Here is a 21,773-nt window from a genome sequence, read left to right on the forward strand (position 1 = left end):
TAAATATGATCCATATTAATGATTAAAGAAAGAAATAAAGAACAATTTTTTAAACAAAAGATGGAATTTGCCTGGCTTTGAAGACAAGACATGGAGACAAAGTGAGGTTGTGCATGTTTTTTGCTTGTAATAATAATTGTTGTTGTTTTTGTTGGCTTCTCTTCCCAACTATATTGTTTTTAAAACTTTATAGCAACCAACATTATATATTCTTCTCCCACCTAATTACTTGTTTTCTCTATGATATATTATCATTAATAATCTTCTCATTTATTTCTTTTTCTCAATTTTCTTAATCTTTAAGATTCATATGTTTGAACAAACCTACAAAATCGAATCGAATATAGATTGATTTAGAATTTCAAAGTCACCTTATAAAAAAATCTAATGAAAATGATAACTTTTCATTGATTAATTTGTATTAAGCTTTACCATGTTTGTTTGTTTGAATTTCTAATTTTTTTTAAACATCTTTTAAGTTGATGTAACGAGCTACACCAATTTTTGTCTAAAATCAAATAGAATCTAATTAAAGTCAATATAAATATAATTAGAGAGTAGAAAAAGGTTGATTAGCCATTTTTGTAGACTAATTAGTTAACTTAGTAGTATTGATATTATTAAAAAATTGTGTCGCGAAATCTTTTCTTTTTATTTAATAACTTTTTTAATCCATATGAACATATTCTTGATATTTCAATGTATAAATTTAAGTTTTATTCACAAAATAATATACTTCTTTCAGACAGAGTTTTCAAAGTCACAAAATATATATAGAGAAAAATAATTTTAAATTTAATTTATATTTTAGTTCTTTAATTAATTTTTAGATATATATATACTTATTATCGAGCATTCGAAGAATCGTGAGAAGCATTCCAATATTTTTCTTATTTTTCTTATTATAATTTAGGTTCATTACTATTAATTATTGATTGATGACGGAATAAATAAAGTATTTAAAATTTGATACCCGACTTACTAACACATATGGTTTTAAATATTTGTTTAGTCATTATACAAGTCAAATAAACGATAAAAACAAACCTCAAGACAAACATTTTAAAATAATTTATTAAAATACAAGGACATAAAATGGTTTTTTATGCAAAATTTAAATATATTAAAATATAATATTCTAAAAGCTTACAAATAAAAATAAACATAAACATAAAAATAGGATTCAAGCCTTCAAAATAAAACAATAATGTTAACTTTAAGAAAGGGAATGTCTTTTATATATTGATATTTAATGCATTAATAGTGTTTCATATTTATTATTTATCTAATGAAGTAGAAATAAAATAATAGAAAGAAATATAACATCACATGGGTAGTAATGTATCTAATCTCTCAAAAAGAAAAAGTAAAACTCAAGAATCTCTCTTATCAGTTGATAAAGAGAGAGAAATTGAAACTAGCTATATATAAAGAGAAAGGGAAATTGAAACTAGCCATATAGGGTACATTTATATACAATATGTTCAAAATAAAATAAAATAAAAATTAAATTATATATTGAAATGATCAGAAATAATTCTTCAAATATTTTCATAGGTCACAATTAGTACTTTTCAAAAAATTCGTTGAAATAGTTTTTCTCAATCCCTCCTAACTCATATTTACCTTGAGATTTGAATAAATAAAATAAAATTTTCATCTTATATTCAAATTACCAATTCTTTTAGATTTTCTCCGGGATGAAAACCATATTCTACGTAGTTCTTTCAAATTTTTGTTTCAACTTTAAAATAGATTTAACAATTATCCAAATTGATTTTTCAAATGGATATCGAGATGATTGGAGTGTGATTTTAAAATTTTAGGAAAGATTAAGTAAGATTTGGGAGATCTCAATCTTCGTCTTGGTTGAGATTGAATCGAGAAAGTCCAAAAAAATCAATAGTTTCGATATAAGATGAAAAAAGTTGATTTTTTATTCAAAGCTCCATGGTCAATTTTTTATTCAAATCTTCATGGTCAATCTTAGACGAGAAGACTACGAAAGTCTATTTCAAACTTTTTAATTTATTTCGGACAATTTCTCGTTATTTGAACTTTATTTAATTAGTGATACCGCATTTTATATATATATATATATATATAATTTTCTAAAGAAAGGTTAGAAATAGTGTTTTATTGAACCATATCTTTAGTAAATAAAGAATTGTATCTTTAATTCTAACAAGTCTCATCTTTTTATCATTGTTATTGTTATTTCTAGTTCGACAATTATAGGGGAAAGATTGAACCAACCATCTTTAAAATGGTTAAGTGTTTCTTATTTATCTAGCTATGCTCGGATTGACTTTTTTGTTAATTAAATGTTGACATGGAATATTAGTTACCATTGGAAAGAAGAAAAAACAAACTTATACATTCTCACATTTATTTTATCTAGTTAATATACTCCTTTAATGTTACATCGTTTAAAATGTATATTTTAAAATACATATACTCTCTCAACTTTTAAAATGTATATTTTAGTCTGTGAATTTTTTAAAAAATAAAAATAAAATAAGCATCTTGACTCTTATTATTTATTATGTTTATAACAAATTAATGGCATGCCTTCGATAATATGAGCAATGTATTAATTAGGTTTAGAAAACAAAAACAAATATGAAAAAGGAAAACAAAAAGGATTAGAGACTAATTAAGCAGTGACATAGATTGAAAAATAATATAGTTATAATTAAAATGATTCTTTTATATAAAAGTTGAAATAAAATATATGTTCTACAAAGTAATTCACCAAAATAGGGAAATTTTAAATTTTTATGGACCACTATAAACATTTATAAGGCTATATATTAAAATGGGACAAATTTGAAAGCAGAAAATAGATGGTCAAAAAATACTTTGCGACAATTTGGGACACCAACTAGAATTCGATGGAATGAGTTATTTTATAGCTTTCTCCATGTTTGGGGCGATAAATATAATAGTGGTCTATTCAACTATTTATAATCTACAATTAAGTATAATAAATACTATTTTTAAAAAAATTGTTATAGTATTTACTATTTACACTCATCCTGTATTTACTATTTTTTATCCAAACAAAAATAGTTTACACCCTAAACATAAACTATTATAACAAAAATTAAAATAATCTACACCCCAAATACTAAATATTATAACTGTTATAACCTTTCCACTATAATAATCACTATTCACTAACGGTAATAACCGACTCAACGCCCCAAACGTCCCCTTTGTATTCCATGCATCTCAATTTGTAACAATTTAAAAAAAATTTACTTTACAAATTTTTATATGTAAAAATTTAACCACTATTATATTTTAAAATTTGTAACGATTTAACTCATGTAGTGAAAGATTATTAAGATTTTTTAAAAAAAGAAAATTACAAATGTAAATTAACAAACTTATCAGAGGACTAAATGTGTATAAACTACAATGAAGCAAAGTTTTTACGAAATAAAAATTAACACTTAATATCAATAAATATTTCTAGTAGAGACTAAATGGTTATAAATTTAAAAGTATAAGAGTTAAAATGGTTACAAATTTGAAAATAAAATAACTAAATTGTTTCAAAATAAAGTTCATGGATTGAATTGCTATTTTTATAAACTATTGCACCAAAAACAAAGTTCTAGATTTAATTTTCAAGTTTTTGAAATTTATGCTTCCTTCTTCCTAATTTTTCGATTATAGTTTTCATCTTTGTTGAAGAAATACTTAAATTCCTATTTAAATTCTTAAAAAAAAAAAAATTTGTTGTAAATTACGGTTATTGAAAACATTAATAGAAAGTAGAAAACAAAATATAGAAACTTATAAGCAAGAGTAATGTTTATAAACTTAATTTTTAAAAATCAAATAGTTTCCAATGAATTAGAAAACTGTGTCATTGATCAAGAAGTCAAATAGCTCAATAAGCTAAAACATATGTTCCCGACCAAGAAGTCAGATATTCGAATTTACATGAACATTAGGTTGAACTAAAAAAAGGGGGAAAAAAAAAGTTTAAATCATATTTTGGTCCCTAAACTTTTATTCTTATTTTATTTTGGTCTTTAAACTTTTAGAAGAGTCACATATTCGAATCTATACGAACTAAAAAAAGGAAAAAAAAAAGTTTAAATTTTATTTTGGTCCCTAAACTTTTATTCTTATTTTATTTTGGTCATTAAACTTTCAAAGTATTTATTCTAGTCCATAAACTTTTAAAGAATATCTATTTTGGCCCTGTTAACTCTTAAACATAGAGATGAGATAGCTTGTATTTTGGATAATTAGAGTGGCAAATAAGTTAGCTCTGCTAAAAAAATTCTAGAATTAGGTGCTAAAATAATTTTCTATAAATCTCAAAAGTCATTTTACATGTATATCGAACAAAATAAAGTATACAGACTAAAATGGGGGGGGGGGGGGGGGGGCGGTGCAAATTATGGAAGATGTATATAAATGGGAAGAAATGGGAAAGAAAAGAGAGAGGGAGGGAGAAGAGAAGCAATTAAACGTGTTTGAAGGACTCAGAACGCGTGATTTCCCGTGATTCTTTTAAACCCTCTCTTTCTCTCTCTCTAAAAATTCATATTTCAAACAAACTTCAATCTCTCTCCCAAATCCTTCACAACATTCTCCGTTTTCCAAGGTATATTCATCTCGTTCCTCTCTAAATTTGAAATGTTCTTTCCCTGTGTTCTTGATTCTTCTGGAGTTTGACAGGTTCATTCAATCGCTAGCTTGTGTAGTCTGGTGGTCGTTGTTCTTCGAAAGTTACTGATGTCTTTTTCTTCCTTTGTTTTGCAGAATTAATTGTGATGAATTTCTGTTGAGAATCCACGGAAATAGATAAGAGATTTGTAATTGAATCGGTTTCTTATATTTTTCATGGACGCGGAGGAGTCGAAGAACTCGAGAAGGTTATTGGAACAGCCGAATAACCGTCGGAAGATTGTTTCCGATGTTACTGCGGAAGGTAGAGAACAGAGGTGGAGAACTGAAGTCGAGCAACAGATCTACTCATCGAGGCTCGCGGAAGCGCTTCGTCGAGTCAGCCGGCGGCGGTCCTCGTCGTATGCGAGATCTCCGATTAACGGACGGCTAGTTCGCGAAACTGCAGATTGCGTACTCGCCGCTACAGCCAAGGGGAGGACTCGATGGAGTCGCGCGATTTTGGCGAGTCGATTCCGCCAGAGGCTCGCTAGACGTCGGAGGACGAAGAAACTGCTCGGCTGTAAACCGTCGCGCGTGGCGGAGGCGAAGAATGAGAAGATTAGGAAGTTGCCGGCGGTGCAGAGGAAGGTGAAAATTCTTGGCCGGTTGGTTCCTGGTTGCCGGAAACTCTCGTTCCCGAACCTTCTGGAAGAAGCGACCGATTACATATCGGCTTTAGAGATGCAGGTAAAAGCCATGGCGGCGCTGGCCGAACTCCTCGCCGGAACTCAAAGCAATTTGCTCGGAATCTCGAACGATTCTTGAGATTCATAATCGTTCCACAGACTCGAAAATCGGAATCGCCGCCGTGGTTTATTTTTGTTTTCCAATTGATTTTTTTTCCCGGCAGTTATATTTTTATTTGTTTTGTTGTTTCCATGTATCTTATTGTATATGTTAAATTATAAATTTAGATTCTAAATTTCCCTTTATTTTGATATTCGTTATGTTTTATCGCTTAAACTTTTCATCTCTCTATTACACAATTATGGTACAAATATTAAAATTTTATTTTAAATTATAAGTTTAGTCCTCGAAATTTTGAGGTAATCTATTTGTTGCTTAAACATTTTGTACCTAATAAGTTTTTTTTTCTTACATTTTAATTAGAGATGTCTATGGGACGGAGTCGAAAATAGTTTTCCCATCCTCATTTCTCAAAATTTTCCACCAACATGGAGTGGAGATTCTTCATAGAGAATTCACGTTGATCAATTTTTCTGTAGGAAACTTTCTCTGTTTATTTTTTTTTTTTTTTAAGAAAAATTAATTAATTTAAGTTATTGCTCTAAATTTTTTTTTAATTAAGTAGTTTAATTTCTCACTAAATTTTTGTATATTATTAGTTCCATGGATCAATTTGGATTTAAAGATAAATTATTCTAATTTTTTATTAAAAAAATAAATGGAGAAAGAATAAGAGGATTCAAACTATATATCTATTTTATGGATACTAACACATTCATATGCTAATGAGCTATATTCAATTTGATAAATATTTATGAGTAAGTTACATAATAGCGTTAAAACAAGGGGGGTTTTCAAAAATAAAAAATAAGAGAAATTATTTACACAAATAATAAAATTTTAATCTTTTTTTATAGAGACTGATAAAAGTCCGAAGTCTATCACTTATAAACGTTCACTTATAAATGCTGATAAAAGTCTATCAGTGTTTTTTTTATTACTTCTGCAAATAATTTGATATTTTTCTGTGAAAATTTTCCTGAAAATAAAATAGGTATTTATTAGAATCAGTATAGAAATTTCAATAATATAACTAAAATTGAGAAATTAAATATACATAAGTATAAAAATGGATGGACTAATTTCGTAGTTTAGTCTTTATATATTATTGTTTCGTCCTGTTGCACATATGAATATCTATTTAAAAACAATGTGATTACCAAATGTTTTTTTTTTTTTTTGCAAAACATAACAATAGTTTGAATGTTTAAAACATTTATTATATGTCAAAACGAATATAATTAAACTGAGATACAAGAATGTTATTAACCATAAGGTTTGTGGTTTGAAATTCGTACGTTTAAAATATTCATCAATATCAATTTTATAAGATTTTTAGAAGTAAACTAGAAAAGAAAAAGAACTTTTAATGACATAAAGAAACCAACTCTAAATTATTTATTAAAAAAAACTCATCTGCATAAACCCGATCAATCAAATTGAAAGATTATGGTACTGGTCAAATGACACACATTAAATTTTCTAGGGTCGATGAGGACAACTTTTGTTAAGTTTAACAATCGTAGAGGTGAAGGATCAAACTATCAATTTTTGGAATAGAAATGATATTTTATCCACCGACTATGCTTTAATTGGGCATCGTTTAGAATGGTTTTTGTTGGGAAAAATGGAATATATGACCTAAATATACTAGCAAATTGATTACACCTCAACTAGAAATAGTACACTTAATGTATAGTATTCAAAATCAAACGTAAGTCAAATGATGAAAAAAGGCGTTTAGATATGAAAATAATCAAAGACTTAAAATGACCTCAAAACCTTTAGAGACTCAAAATGTAGTCGCGGCACGCTTCTAATAAGCATTGTCCTGAAGACAATTATTCGCTCTACATGGGCTGTAAGCAGACTGTTGAGGTTGATGCCCTAAATCTTTGCATCCTGTAGTTTGTAATTGTAATGTACAAATAATTTATTTATTTAATAAAATATGAGGTTTTTTATTTAGTAGTATTAGCCCACAAAACCAATAAACTAATATCCGATGTTATCTTCTATAGCTTAAACGTGTATGTAGAGACATATAAGTGGATCATGTTTACGTGATAACCTAAATGGTGTGTAGTAGATGGATAAGACTGGATACCTTATCCTGGTGACACTACGAATACGACTCGCTTTATAAATGTTACAATTGTTGTAAAGTGCTACAAATTATCTGATCCTGATCATTCATGTGGAGACATGTGAATAGGAGAGTTCTATACAAAATGGTTTGTATAAGACCGAACAACGAAATGAATAGTCTCATTATATAACATCGTTAATAATAGAGACTTACATTTCACCAGGATGACCATAAGTGACATGACCTAAATCCTGATTGAGTTATGAACTATTGTCTATGAAGGCGGTCCTTTGATTTGTATGGGTAAAAGTGGTCTGGTCGTCAACTCAATAAGCCTACCATTTTGGGGATTCATTTTATTGGGGAGTTGGAAACACAACTACACAAGACGGAATTCACTATTTCTCTAATGTCAGGGTAAATAGATAAATTATTCCCTTAAGAGTTGATTCTGAAGCTTGAACAATATGACACCACACCCTCTCTTGGTCCGAGAAGGGTTTAATTTATTATTCAAGTACCATTGAAACTTCAATCTATAGGTTCATAAGATCCCCTTGTAGCTCAATAGAGATTATTGAGAATTAATTTTGGATTAATTTGAATTGGTCAAATTAATTGAAGGAATTAATTATATGCGATATAATGAAATTAAATTAATTATATATGATATAATTAATATAATATATTTGCTACATTATAATATAAAGTTTATTTTGAGATGAATTAAATATTTGAATGTTATTCAAATGCTAATTATATGGATGAGATTCATATAATTAAATATAGTATAAATGTGATTTATATTAAATGTCATGCATTATTGAGAGAAATTCAAACTATAGGTTATATTGTATTTTATACAATATAAAAACTATAGGTTCTGTGTGATATTTGATATAACATATAGTTCAATATATGTATAATATGATAAGGTGGTTATCATATATATAATATTTTATTAAGAATAAATTATTTTTTGAAAATTACTTTTAGGAGGGAATTGTAACTCCCTCCCCATTTTTCTCTCAATTAATCATGCTAGTGGGAGATCAGTTTTACTATCTAAGTCACCTTCTTCACACAAAGAGTCTCTGTGAGTTCTACTGCTTAATCTCCTTTGAAAAATTCTCTTCTCAATACTCTCTCTTTCAAAAGAACACAAAGCCCACACCTCCTGTGCTTCTCATCCCCTACAGAAAATACAAAGGTCTTACTTTATGGTGGTATTTTGGTTTTGGTTTTGGTTTGATTTTCGATGAAGGTTCGTGACCGGATCGAGAAGGAGTTTCACTTAAATGGTAAGTAATTGTTTTTAACCCTAATTTTTCCTTCTTTAAAAGCATATTTTGTTCTCTGTAATTTTAATTTTGTGAAAATTGAAAATTGGGATCAATCCCGTTTCTGTAGTGGACCTCACGGTTCCTTCAATTGGCATCAGAGCGAGGGTTCTTGGTCTCAATTTTAATTTTTCAGAATTGTTTTTATAGAATTGAAGGGTTTTCATTGTATATTGTTCATATAGATGAATGATTTACAATTATGGCTGTTTTGGGATTGGACCTTTTAGATTTACAACTTTATTTTACAAATTTGATTTGTAAGAGCCTATTGTTTTGGGCATAATTCATGTTATGGACTCTATAATTTTTTTTTCTTGAGTCGTTCCTAAGTTTTCTGGTGTTTTTTTGGAGAAAACGAGGCCAAAAATTGGAGAAGAATTGAAGGATTTCATATATGTACGGTGGCTACTGTACAGTAGCGTTGCAATGCTAGGTCACAACGTTGCAACGCTCCAAGACGAAAAGTTTTTTTTGGTTCACACGCGGTTCGGTTCGTGGTTCAGCTGGTTCACATCCGGTTCGGTTGGTTCGAGTAGTTCGTGGACAGTTCAGGTGTTGGGCGGTCTGGTTCGTGCAGTTCAAGACCCGGTTCACCTGTTTTGAATCGGTTTGACTATTATTTTGTAATAATTAGTTTTTTCATTAATTAAATTAATATAAAGGTTATATTAATTTAATTAATTACTTAGGAGTCCAATCCTGGTCCAATAATTGTTGTTTAAATTATGCATTTGATGTATGGTTTAATTTTATTTATATATGTCATAATCTATGCCATATAGTAAAAACCCACCATAGGTTATGCATTATTCATGCATCATTTATACTATAAATATTATATAATATATAGTTGCATGATTTAATTTTATAGCATGTTCATGCATCATATAATATAAGTGTTATAATATATACTTGCATGTATTAATAACATATTCATGCATCATTTATATATAGTTTGAATGTATGGATGTATGTGAAGGGATTGAAATTCCCCGCAGCGGAAGAAATCGAGTCCCAATTTTGATTTTACAGAACAATAATTAAAGAATAGAAACATAGGGTAAACAAATCCTATTAAGCATGCTTCTACTATACAATTAGAGATGAAATATTAAGTAATCACATACCCGTTGAAGACAAATTCTTCATGTTCCTCTCTAATGTCGTCTTCTCCCAATCTCACGAACTCGGCATTCACAAACTCAACGAATAGGAACAAACACCACCAAGAGGTCTTTCCCGTTATTCTTAGGGACAGGAACCGTGTAGAGTTGTGGGCTTGCACTCAATTTTGGGAAAGGAGAAGGAGATGATTGATAGAAAGAAAATGTGCCCAAAACTCTTCTAGAAAAAAAAATGCAGAGAGTAGGAGAATCAGAAAGAATCAAAATTTGATTTTTTTTTAATAAATATATATATTAACCAACTTAATATATATAAATATTAAATTATATGTTATATCTCATATAACATATAACCTATATATTTTATATAATTTAATATTTGAATCATATTCAAATAATGACCCGTATCATCAAACTATATAAATTTAATATGAATCATATTCAAATTAATTTTAACATATAGTTTATATATGAATCATATTCACATAATTAATATTTGAATCATATTCACATAATAAATATTTGAATCATATTCAAATATTTATTTCTCTCATAAATTTAATATGAATCATATTCACATTAAATTTTAACATATAGTTTTTTTTATATGAATCATATTCATATACTTAATATTTGAATCATATGCAAATATTTATTTCTCTCATAAATATGTATCAATATACATTATATTATATTATGTATCAATATACATTATTTAACTATATAAATTAATTTGAACAATTCAAAACTAAACCAGTTAATTTAATTTCCATCAGTCCTCATTGAGCTAACGAGGGGATCTTATGGACCTATAGATTGAAGTTCCAATGATATGAGATTAATTTATTAAACTCTTTTAATCAAATTAATCAACATTCATTAACTGTTGGTCACATTACTAAAGACCGCTGGTTGAGTTCTTCACACTATAGATCTATTTCTGTGTTCATTGGATATAACCAATCAACAGTGTGTTGACCCCTTACAAATCGTTTGTAAGTATATTTGGGTCAAATTACCATTTTATCCATGTAGTTACATCTAACTCCTTAAGTACCACTGATCCTTCTAATGAATAATTAGTCATAGTTCAACTATGATCGAACCACTCTCGGGCACGAAGAAGGTGAGCAACCTCATTGTTCAAGTCCCGGAATCAGCCCTTAAGGGAGCAATTTATCTTCTTATCCTAACTAAAGGGAAAGAGTGAATTCCTTCTTGTGTAGTTTTGTTTCCAAATCCCTAATTAGCCCGAAAATTGTAGGCTTATTGAGTCGACGAATTTGACCACTCTCACCTATACAAATCAAAGGATCGCCCTCATAGACAGGAGTTCACAACTCACTCAGGATTAAGGTAAAGTCACCTATGGTCATCTTGGTGAAATATAAGTCTCTTCTAGCAACGGTGTTATAAAGAGAGACTTAACATTTCGTGGTCCGATCTTTATACAAACTCTTTTGTATTTGTATAAGATACCCCTGTTCACATGTCTCCACGAGAATGATCAGGATCAAATCATTTGTAGCACTTTACAACAATTGTAATAACTACAAAGTGGGTCGTATCAATAGTGTTACCAAGATAAGACACCTAACCTTATCCATATATTACAGATCATTGAGGTTATCACTTAAACATGATCAACTTGTATGTTTACACATACATGTTTGTTACATTAGATAACCTTGGATCTTAGGTTAATGGATTATTGCACAAGTAATATAAAATCAATCAACCATCGATTCAACTAACATAAAATTACGAGGCTTTAGTGCATACATCCCAACAGTATGTATGTTATTAATTATTTCATTACTTTAGTATTATGTATGTTTAGTAATGAAATGGAAATTGCATGATGCATGACACTACTTTAGATAATCTTATAATTGTTATAGTTTTATTAAGTATGTCATTCTATGCAATGTATGGATTTAATTTGTTTCATTTATTTTATAATTGTTATAATTAAATGAAATCAGAAATTAAAATCAATAATTCAGAATTGCATGCAAACTTAGGTTCAAATCATTTTTAAAATAGTTTTAAAATATGATTCATACATACCTAAAATCATAAAAATTATAATGAGATTAGAAATTATTATAATTTTTTAATCAATTTAATAGGATTAAACTGATTTTAATCAAGAGATTAAATTTGTAGCAAACTTATCTATAAGGGATCTTTTATCAAGGCTAGTTCTGTCTAGGCTGGGGTATTTTATCAAGATCTATCGGGAAACTAACCTGGAAAGGTGAATTAGATAGATTTACTACAAGCATGCAATTGTTTATTAGACTTTATTAAAATGTTTAATAAACATTAATCGAAGTTGTTTAACTATCCAAAATAAGTGTTACTTTTGGGTAAATTTAAACTATCACTTAGTAAGAATTAGTAGTCGTGTTTTTTAAGTTAACTTAACCCTAGGTAAAACACTAGGTGGGAAGAAAATTGGGTACATGATACTTCATTTTTCTTTTTCACTTTTCTCCCTCAAAGTTCACACCATGAGATCTACACTCAGATCGAGGTACCTTTGCTTGTGTCCCCCTATGAGTGGTATTTGTATAGGTCAATACCAAGGTGAATGGAGAGAGTGTTCATAGTAAGTGGGAGCGATACGTGTGTCAACACATCCCACAGTCTCTCTCTCTCTCATTAGTTTATTGTAAATTTTCATGCTTGGCCTTGAGGCACCTTTACTTGTGTCCCCCTACGGATGACATTTGCATGACTCTTTATTCAAACTCCAAAAATGGATAGATTGCTTTAGTTTTTTGTCCCAATCGATTTTTCCCTACGGCTGGCTCATTAGGGCGGAACTCTAGAATCTAAAATGAGGGATTACATTTACAAGAAAATGTTAAGCTAGTTAATAGTTTCTGGACCAAACAATGGTGAGTAATGGCTACAATAACAAGGAGTTATTTTGTAGATTGGTGGAGATGGTCTTATTTTAGTGAAAGGGTACCTAATCACTCTACCGTGGCTTTTACCCTGCCTCATTGAAACATCATTGCAAAATAGATGTCACATAGGGTGCATTAAGTTATTTTGCTAAATTTGATTAGTTTTTCTAAATGGGTAATGCTTGAATACTACTATAAATAAATTGTATGTTTCAGAAAATTTACAAAATGACTTCTGCTACTTTAAACATGCTTGTTCTCGATAAATTAACAGGCGATAATTACATCACTTGAAAAAACATGATTAACACAGTTTTAATCATCGATTGTTGGGATTGGTCAGTGGTCTCGTAGTTTGTAAACATTTTGTACATACATTGTTATTAATAAAATAAATATTATATTATATACATTTACTCAAATCCAATAAACTAAGATCCGTGGTTATTTCATGCAACTTAAGCATGTATGTGGGACATACAAGTGGATCATGCCTTAAGTAATAACCTAAATGGTCTGTAGTATAAGGATAAAGAATGGATAACTTATCCTGATGACACTACAGAAACGGCCCACTTTGTAGATATTACAAGTGTTGTAAAGTGCTACAAATGGTCTGATCCTAACTATTCATGTGGAGACATGCGAGCGGCGGTATCTTATATAAAGAGTTTGTATAAGATCGGACCACAAGATGATTAGTCTCTTTATATAATATCATTGATAATTGAGACTTACATTTCACTAAAATGACCATAGGTGACATGATTTTAATCCTGAGTGAGTTGGGAACTCCTGCCTATGAGGGCGGTCCTTTGATTTGTATGGGTGAGAGTAGCTAGATTGCCAACTTAACAAGCCTACCATTTTGGGGATTCATCTGATTGGGGAGCTGGGAACTCAGCTACACAAGACAGAATTCACTCCTTCCTTCAAGCAGAAGTAAGTAGATAAATTTCTCCCTTAAGGGCTGATTCTGGGTCTTAAGCATATGGCCACACCCTCTCTTTAGAATAGAGAACTCGGTCATAATAGGACTATGACTTATTGTTCATTAAAGGAATCAGTGATACTTAAGGAGTTAGATGTAACTACAGGAGCAAAACGGTAAATTAACCCAGTTGTACTTACGAGTGATTTGTGAAGGGTCATCACACTGTTGATTGGTTATATGGACATAGAAATATATCTGTAGTGCGAAGAGTGCAACTGTCGGTCTTTAGTGGAGTGACCAACAGTTAACGGATGGTGGATCTCGTGACTAAAAAGTTTAGTCAGTTGTTCACATACCATTGGAGCTTAAAACTACAAGTTCATGAAGTCTCCTTGGTAACTCAATGGATTGAAGTTGAGAATAAGTTTTTGGATTAGTTTGAAGTGTTCAAATTAACAAGAGGGAATTTAATTATATATGATATAATTAAATTGGTTCAATTATATGTGATATAATTGATTTGATGTATTAGATACATTAATTGGAGGAATTGATATAAATATGATTTATATTAAAGAAAAGAGAAAAGAACTATGATTTAAATATTACATATGATGTGATATTAAAACTATAGGTTATAAATATAATATGATAAATTAGTTATTATATTTATTTATAATACAAATAATTATAAGATAATTGTTTGTTGGTTATTTCTTTTCTCAATTAATCGTGCAAGTGGGAGGTTAATTTCAGTTTTAACAACTGAAGAATAAAATAAAAAAAAGTTTTCATTTTATGAATGATCGCTTCGTTATAGCACTACTAATCGTTTTCTCATGAGAAACTATACGATAGCCCTCATGAGAGACTAAACGATCTAGCGAGAGACTAAACAATCGTCTAAACGATCGAGCGAGATTTGCTGGACGATCAACTCTAAATGATTGAGTGTGAGACTAAACGGTCGTTTAAATGATTGAGGGACATTTACTAGACGATTGGCTCTAAACGATTGAGTGATAGACTAAACGATCGACTAGACGATTGCTCACGAGAGCGAGATATTACTAGACGATTGGCTAGACAATTCTCACGAGAGCTAGAGATTACTAAACAATCAAGTACTCTTAGTCTATGCGATAGACAAAACCTTTCTCCCACTTACTTGATCGTGTAGTTCGATCATTTTCTTCCTTTTTCCCTCTACCAAATTCACACAAAGCCTACACCTCCTGGATTCTCACTCCGAGAATATCAAGGTTATCGAGTAGTAGTGCCGAAGGGTTGCTGTTCGAGGAGTAGACTATTCGTAATTGTAACGACAGCGAGAGGTTGGCTAGACGACTGCTCACGAAAGCGAGATATTACTATGCGATTGCTCGTGGGAGCGAGAGATTTCCAGAAGAAGAGTTATTCAAAGGTATGTTTCTCAATTCTTATTGTATTTAGCTAAAAAAGCATGTTGTAATTTTCTTTATAATGCATAACTATTCTTGTATATTTGTGAATGCATTTATTCTTGCACAATGGACTTGGAAAGATCTTGCTTCCGCTCACTAGTTCTCTTGAATAAGAGTTCCTTCAATCGATGACCTGAGATTTGTCCTGGTGGAAGAATTTTCTCCAGTCCTAGCTCCAAATTCCATTTAAAACTTTTGAGAGACATACAAGTATTTAGTACGAGCAAATGAAAATACCCGAGCGAATATCTTGGCAAGCCTTTCTAAAGTCTTGGCCAAAAAGCATGAGCCCTTGATCACTGCCCATGAGATCATAGAGTCTCTATGGGGAATGTTCAAATAACAGTCCACTCAACTCAGGCATAATGCTCTTAAATTCATCTTTAATGCTCGTATGCAAGAAGGGACATCTGTTCAAGAACATGTTCTCAACATTATGGTCCACTTTAACATGATGGAAATGAATGGGTCTGTCATCGATGAGGCCAATCAGGTTAGCTTCATCCTAGAAACTTTACCTGAAAGTTTCCTGCAATTCTGTAGCAATGCTGCTATGAACAGAATTGACTACAACCTGACCACCTTGCTTAACGAGCTATAGACTTTCCAGTCCTTGATGAAAGTCAAGGAACAGAAGGGAGAGGCAAATGTTGCCTCATCCTTTAAGAAGTTCTTCAGAGGTTTGACCTCAGGAACTAAGTCTGTGCCTTCTTCCTCTGGCACCAAAAAGTGGAAGAAGAAGAAGAAGAAAGGTGGAAAGGGAAAAGCTAACCCACCAGTTGTTTCCTAGAAGGGCAAGAAGGCCAAGGATGCAAAGGAAATTTGTTTCCATTGCAACCAAGAGGGACATCGGAAGAGGAATTTTCCCAAATATTTGGTAGAAAAGAAGAAGTCCAAGTAAAGTAAATATGATTTACTTATTTTGGAGACTTGTTTATTGGAGAATGATGATCCAACCTGGATAATAGATTCAGACATCACTAATCATGTTTGTTATTTATTTTAAGGAACTAGTTCTTCGCGGAAACTGGAGGCTGGAGAGATGACGATGCATGTTGAAACTAGGCACGTCGTCTCAATTAGGGCAGTGGGATTGAAGGAACTCTTAAACAAGAGAACCGTTGAGCAGAAGCTAGATCGTTTCAAACCCATTGTGAAAGAACAACACATTTACAATCAAACAACAATAGTTATGCATCATCGAGTAAATTATAGCATGCTTTTAAGTTAAATACACAGGGAATCGAGTGACATACCTTTGAAGAACTCTTCTTCAAGTATTCCCTCGATCAACACCAGTTACGCGTCCCAACAAACTCGATCAAATGTATAAACACAACGAACAACCAGTGAAAATCACGAACTGTCAGATCCTCGAACACAATCGAGTAACACTCAGTCCTCGACCCTCGAACAGCAAACTTGACACCACCAAGAGGTTACCTTGGTATTCTCGATGTGAGAATCCAGGAGGTATGGGCTCTATGTGGATTTGGTAGAGGGAAGAAGGAAGTACGATCGAGTGAGTGGGAGAATGAGAAATCTCAATCATATAAAGTTGGATACTCGATCGTTTAGCAAACGAGGAGCTATCATCTAGTAACGAGGAGCTTAGTCGTTTACTCTCTCAATTGCTATCATATAGCTCTTTTTTTTCTCAACCGAATGTAATGCAATACTGAAAAATGAAAACAATTTTCATTTCTATCCTTCAGTTATTAAAACTGATAATAACTTCCCACTTGATCAGTTAAATGAGAAAAAATTAACCACCAACAATTATCTCATAATTTTTTTTATTATAAATAAATATAATAACTAATTTATCATATTATATTTATAACATATAGTTTTAATATCACATTATATGTAATATTTAAATCATAGTTCTTTTTCTCCTTTGTGACATTTAATATAAATCATATTTATATTATTTACTCCAATTAATGTATCTAATACATCAAATCAATTATATCACATATAATTGAATCAATTTAATTATATCATATATAATCAAATTCTCTTTTGTTAATTTGAACATTTCAAACTAACCTAAAAACTAATTCTCAACTTGAATCCATTGAGCTACCAATGGGACCTTATGAACCTGTAGCTTGAAGCTCCAATGGTACATGAATAACTGACTAAACTCTTTAATCACGATATCCATCATCCATTAACTGTCGGGCATTCCACTAAAGTCCGACAACTGCACTCTTTGTGATGTTATGTACTAGACCTGACATCTGCTATGCAGTGAGGATAGTCAATAGATATCAATCTAATCCAGAATTTGATTACTGGACCGCTGTTAAGAATATCCTCAAGTATCTTAGAAGAATGAGGGACTACATGCTCGTGTATGAATCAAAGAATTTGATCCTTACAGGATACACAGACTCTGATTTCCAAACTGATAAGGATTCTAGGAAATCTACATCAGGATCAGTGTTCATTCTTAACGGAGGGCCAGTAGTTTAAAGAAGCACCAAGCAAGGATGCATTGTTGACTCCACTATGGAGGTCGAGTACGTGGTGGCTTGTAAAGCTACTAAGGAAGATGTGTGGCTCAGAAATTCCTGACTGATCTGGAAATGGTTCCAGACATATATAAGCCATCACCCTTTATTGTGATAATAGTAGTGTAGTGGCTAATTCCCAAGTGCCTACAAGTCATAAGCGCGGAAAGCATATAGAACGGAAGTATCATCTCATTCTAGAGATTGTGCATCGAGGGGACGTGATCACCATGCAGATAGCTTCGGAGCACAAAGTTTCTGATCCATTTACAAAAGCCTTCACAACTAAGATATTTAAGGTTCACCTGCAGAGTATGGGTCTATAGAACATGCCACATTTAGTCAATGGCAAGTCAGAGATTTTGTATTGGGCACGTATTTTGTTCTAGTTTATTGTTTTATATGTATTTTTGTATTAGTATTAAAGGAACTCTTATCAAAGAGTACCTATGAGCGGAAGCAAGATTGTTCCAAATTCATTGTGACAAAAATACTGCATTCACAAAAAAACAAACAAGTTATGCATCTACCATCAAATTACGGAATGCTTTTAACAATTAAATAACAAAGGAATGAGAGACATACCTTTTGAAGAACTTTTCTTCCCTTGAACTCTTGCTCTCGTCGGGATCAGAAACTCACGCAGTCGCTGTGACTGCCATGTATATCGTCCACCAAATCCATTGTCGCTCACCACCGCACAATCTTCTACACGAACAGACAGCAAGGAGGATACCACCATTCAGTAACCTCGGTATTTTCGGAGTGAGAATCCAGAAGGTATGGACTCTATTGGATTTTGTAGAGGGAAGGAGGAAACAATGATCGTTTACGAAGACCAAGCAAGTAGGAGAGATATGGAGTCTATCGTATAGACGAGTGCTTGATCGTTTGGCAAAAGGTACACGATTGTGTAGTAAAAAGAGACTAACCGTTTAGACGATCGTTTAGTAAAATCGCTCAGGCGCGCAATCGTTTAGAAAAGACTATATGATCGCTTAGGTAATCCCCACGTGTACACGATCGTTTAGGACAACTTGAGCTATCGTGTATGCTCTCATTTACTAGATGATAGGCAGTGTACTAAATCGTGAAGCGATTATCTGATTCTTTTGCAAAAATGAAAACTATTTTCATTTTATCCTTCAGTTACAAAAATTGATTGCAACCTCCCACTATCTTATTCAGTTACGGAGAAAAAATTGCCAACAATTATCTTATAATTGTTTAATTAGAAATAAATATAATCATATTATATTTATAACCTATAGTTTAATATCACAACATATGCAACATATACCATAGTCCTTTTCTCCTCCATTAGATATAAATCATATTTATATCCTTTTCCTCCAATTAATATATCTCATACATCATGTCAACTATATCATATATAATTGACCCGTTTAATTATATCATATATAATCAAACTCCCTCTTATCAATCTGAACACTTCAAACTGACTCAAAAACTGATTCTCAACTTGAATCCACTAAGCTACCAAAGGGACCTTATGAATCTGTAGTTTGAAGCTTTAACGGTACGTGAATAGCTGACTAAACTCTTTAGCCACCAGATCCACCATCCGTTAACTGCTAGGCATTCCACTAAAGACTGACGGCTGCACTCTTCTCACCACAGATATATTTCTATGTTGATCGGATATAACCACTCAACAGTATGATAACTCTTCACAGATGCTCGTAAGTACAGTTGGGCCAATTTACCATTTTGCCCCTATAGTTACATCTAACTTCTTAAGTACCACTGATCCCTCTAATGAACAATACAACATAGTCCTATTATGTGTGAACACCTTTCGAGCCATGAGAAGGTTTGTAGCGCCACATCGTTCAAGCCTCGGAATTAGCCCTTAAGGGAGCTGTCTATCTACTTACCCATGCTTCAAAGAAAGAGTGAATTCCATCTTGTGTAGCTAAGTTCTCAACTCCCAAATCAGACGAATCCTCAAAGTGGTAAGTTTAAGTCGTCAATCTGGCCATTCACACCATGCAAATCAAAGGACCGCCCTCAAAGACAAGAGTTCCCAACTCACTCAGGATTAAGGTCATGTTACCTATGGTCATCTTAATGAAGTGAAGTCTCTGTCATGAACGACGTTATATAACGAGACATAACACTTCGTGGTTCGGTCTTATACACACTTCTTTGTATAGGACGCCTTCGCTCGCATGTCTCCACATGAATGATCAGGATCAAACCATCTGTAGCAAGTCACAACACTTGTAACTATTCTACAAAGTGGGCCGCATCCGTAGCATTACCAAAATAAGGTATCCCTCCTATATCCATATACTACAGACCATTTTGGTTATCACTTAAGACATGATCCACCTGTATGTCTTACATACATGCTTAAGTTACAACGGCAACCAAGGATCTTAGTTTGTTGGTTTGTGGTAAAGCAGTTAAAACATCCAATGTTTCATAGACAATAGTGAAGAAAATATCATATATTATTACATCACAAACGTTTGTTCAATATAGTATTTACAAACTCCAGAACCCAACAAGAATTTAAAGGATCAACTCGAACAAGTATGACTTTTATATTGTACATCTCACTAGCTTTAGAACAAGTGGGAGACTGTTGGGATTGATGCCCTAAATATCGTGGATCCTGTAGTTTGTAAATTGTAATGTACGAACGATTATCTTTTGTAGCTTAAACATGTATGTAGAGACATACAAGTAGATCATGTTTAAGTGATAACCAAAATGGGGTCAGTAGTAGATGGATAAGGTTAGATACCATATCCGATGTTACAATTGTTGTAAAGTGCTACAAATGATTTGACCCTAATCACTCATGTGGAGACATGTGAGTAGGGGTGTTCTATACAAAAGGGTTTGTATAAGACTGGACCACGAAATGAATAGTCTCATTATATAATATTGTTAATAAAAGAGACTTACATTTTACCAGGATGGCCATAGGTGACATGACCTAAATCTTGAGTGAGTTGTGAACTCTTGCCTATGAAGACGGTCCTTTGATTTGTATGAGTGAGAGTGGCCAGATCGCTGACTCAATAAGCCTACCATTGTGGAGATTCGTCTTATTGGGGAGTTGGGAACACAGTTACACAAGACGAAATTCACTCTTTCCCCAATCTCGGGGCAAGTAGATAAATTGCACTCTTAAGAACTAACTACGGGACTTGAACAATGTGACGCCACACCCTCTCTTGGCCCAAGAGGGACTTGGTCATAGTTGGACTATGACTTATTGTTCATTAGAGGAATCAGTGGTATTTAAAGAGTTAGATGTAACTATAGGGACAAAACATTAATTTTGACCCTGTTGTACTTATGAGCAATTTGTGAAGGGTCATTGCACTGTTGACTGGTTATATCCAATTGATATAGAAATATAACTGTAGTGCGAAGAGCGCAACTATCAATCTTTAATGGAGTGACCGACAGTTAATAGATGTTGAATAATTTAATTAAAGGAGTTTAATTAATTATTCAAGTACTATTGAAACTTCAATCTACAAGTCTATAAGGTCCCCATTGTAACTCAACAAGGATTATTGAGAATTAATTTTGGATTAATTTTTAATTGTTCAAATTTTGAGGGAATTAATTATATATGATATAATAAAATTAAATTAATTGTATGTGATATAATTAATATAATGTATTTGATACATTATAATATACAGTTTATTTTGAGAGGAATTAAATATTTGAATGTGATTCAAATACTAATTATATGTATGAGATTCATATAATTAAATTTAGTATAAATGTGATTTATATTAAATATCATGCATTATTGAGAGAAAGTCAAACTATAGGTTCTTTTGTATTTGATACAATATAAAAACGATATGTTTATGTGTTATATTTGATATAACCTATAATTTAATATATATATATATATATATATATATATATATTATTAAAGATAGATTATT

General features: G+C 31.6%; 1 protein-coding gene across 1 annotated transcript; it reads left to right on the forward strand.

Moving 5' to 3' along the window:
• Window positions 1-4,395: 4,395 nt before the first annotated feature.
• On the forward strand, window positions 4,396-5,624 carry LOC120080064 (basic helix-loop-helix (bHLH) DNA-binding superfamily protein). The gene is made up of 2 exons (XM_039034618.2): window positions 4,396-4,627; window positions 4,786-5,624. Exon 2 carries the CDS (start codon window positions 4,867-4,869, stop codon window positions 5,455-5,457), a length of 591 nt encoding a protein of 196 aa, XP_038890546.1. The 5' UTR covers window positions 4,396-4,627; window positions 4,786-4,866; the 3' UTR covers window positions 5,458-5,624.
• Window positions 5,625-21,773: the final 16,149 nt, after the last annotated feature.

The sequence above is a fragment of the Benincasa hispida genome, chromosome 6, assembly GCF_027475165.1.
Source record: "Benincasa hispida cultivar pf3 chromosome 6, pf3_genome.v1.1, whole genome shotgun sequence".
Taxonomy (NCBI): Eukaryota; Viridiplantae; Streptophyta; class Magnoliopsida; order Cucurbitales; family Cucurbitaceae; genus Benincasa; species Benincasa hispida.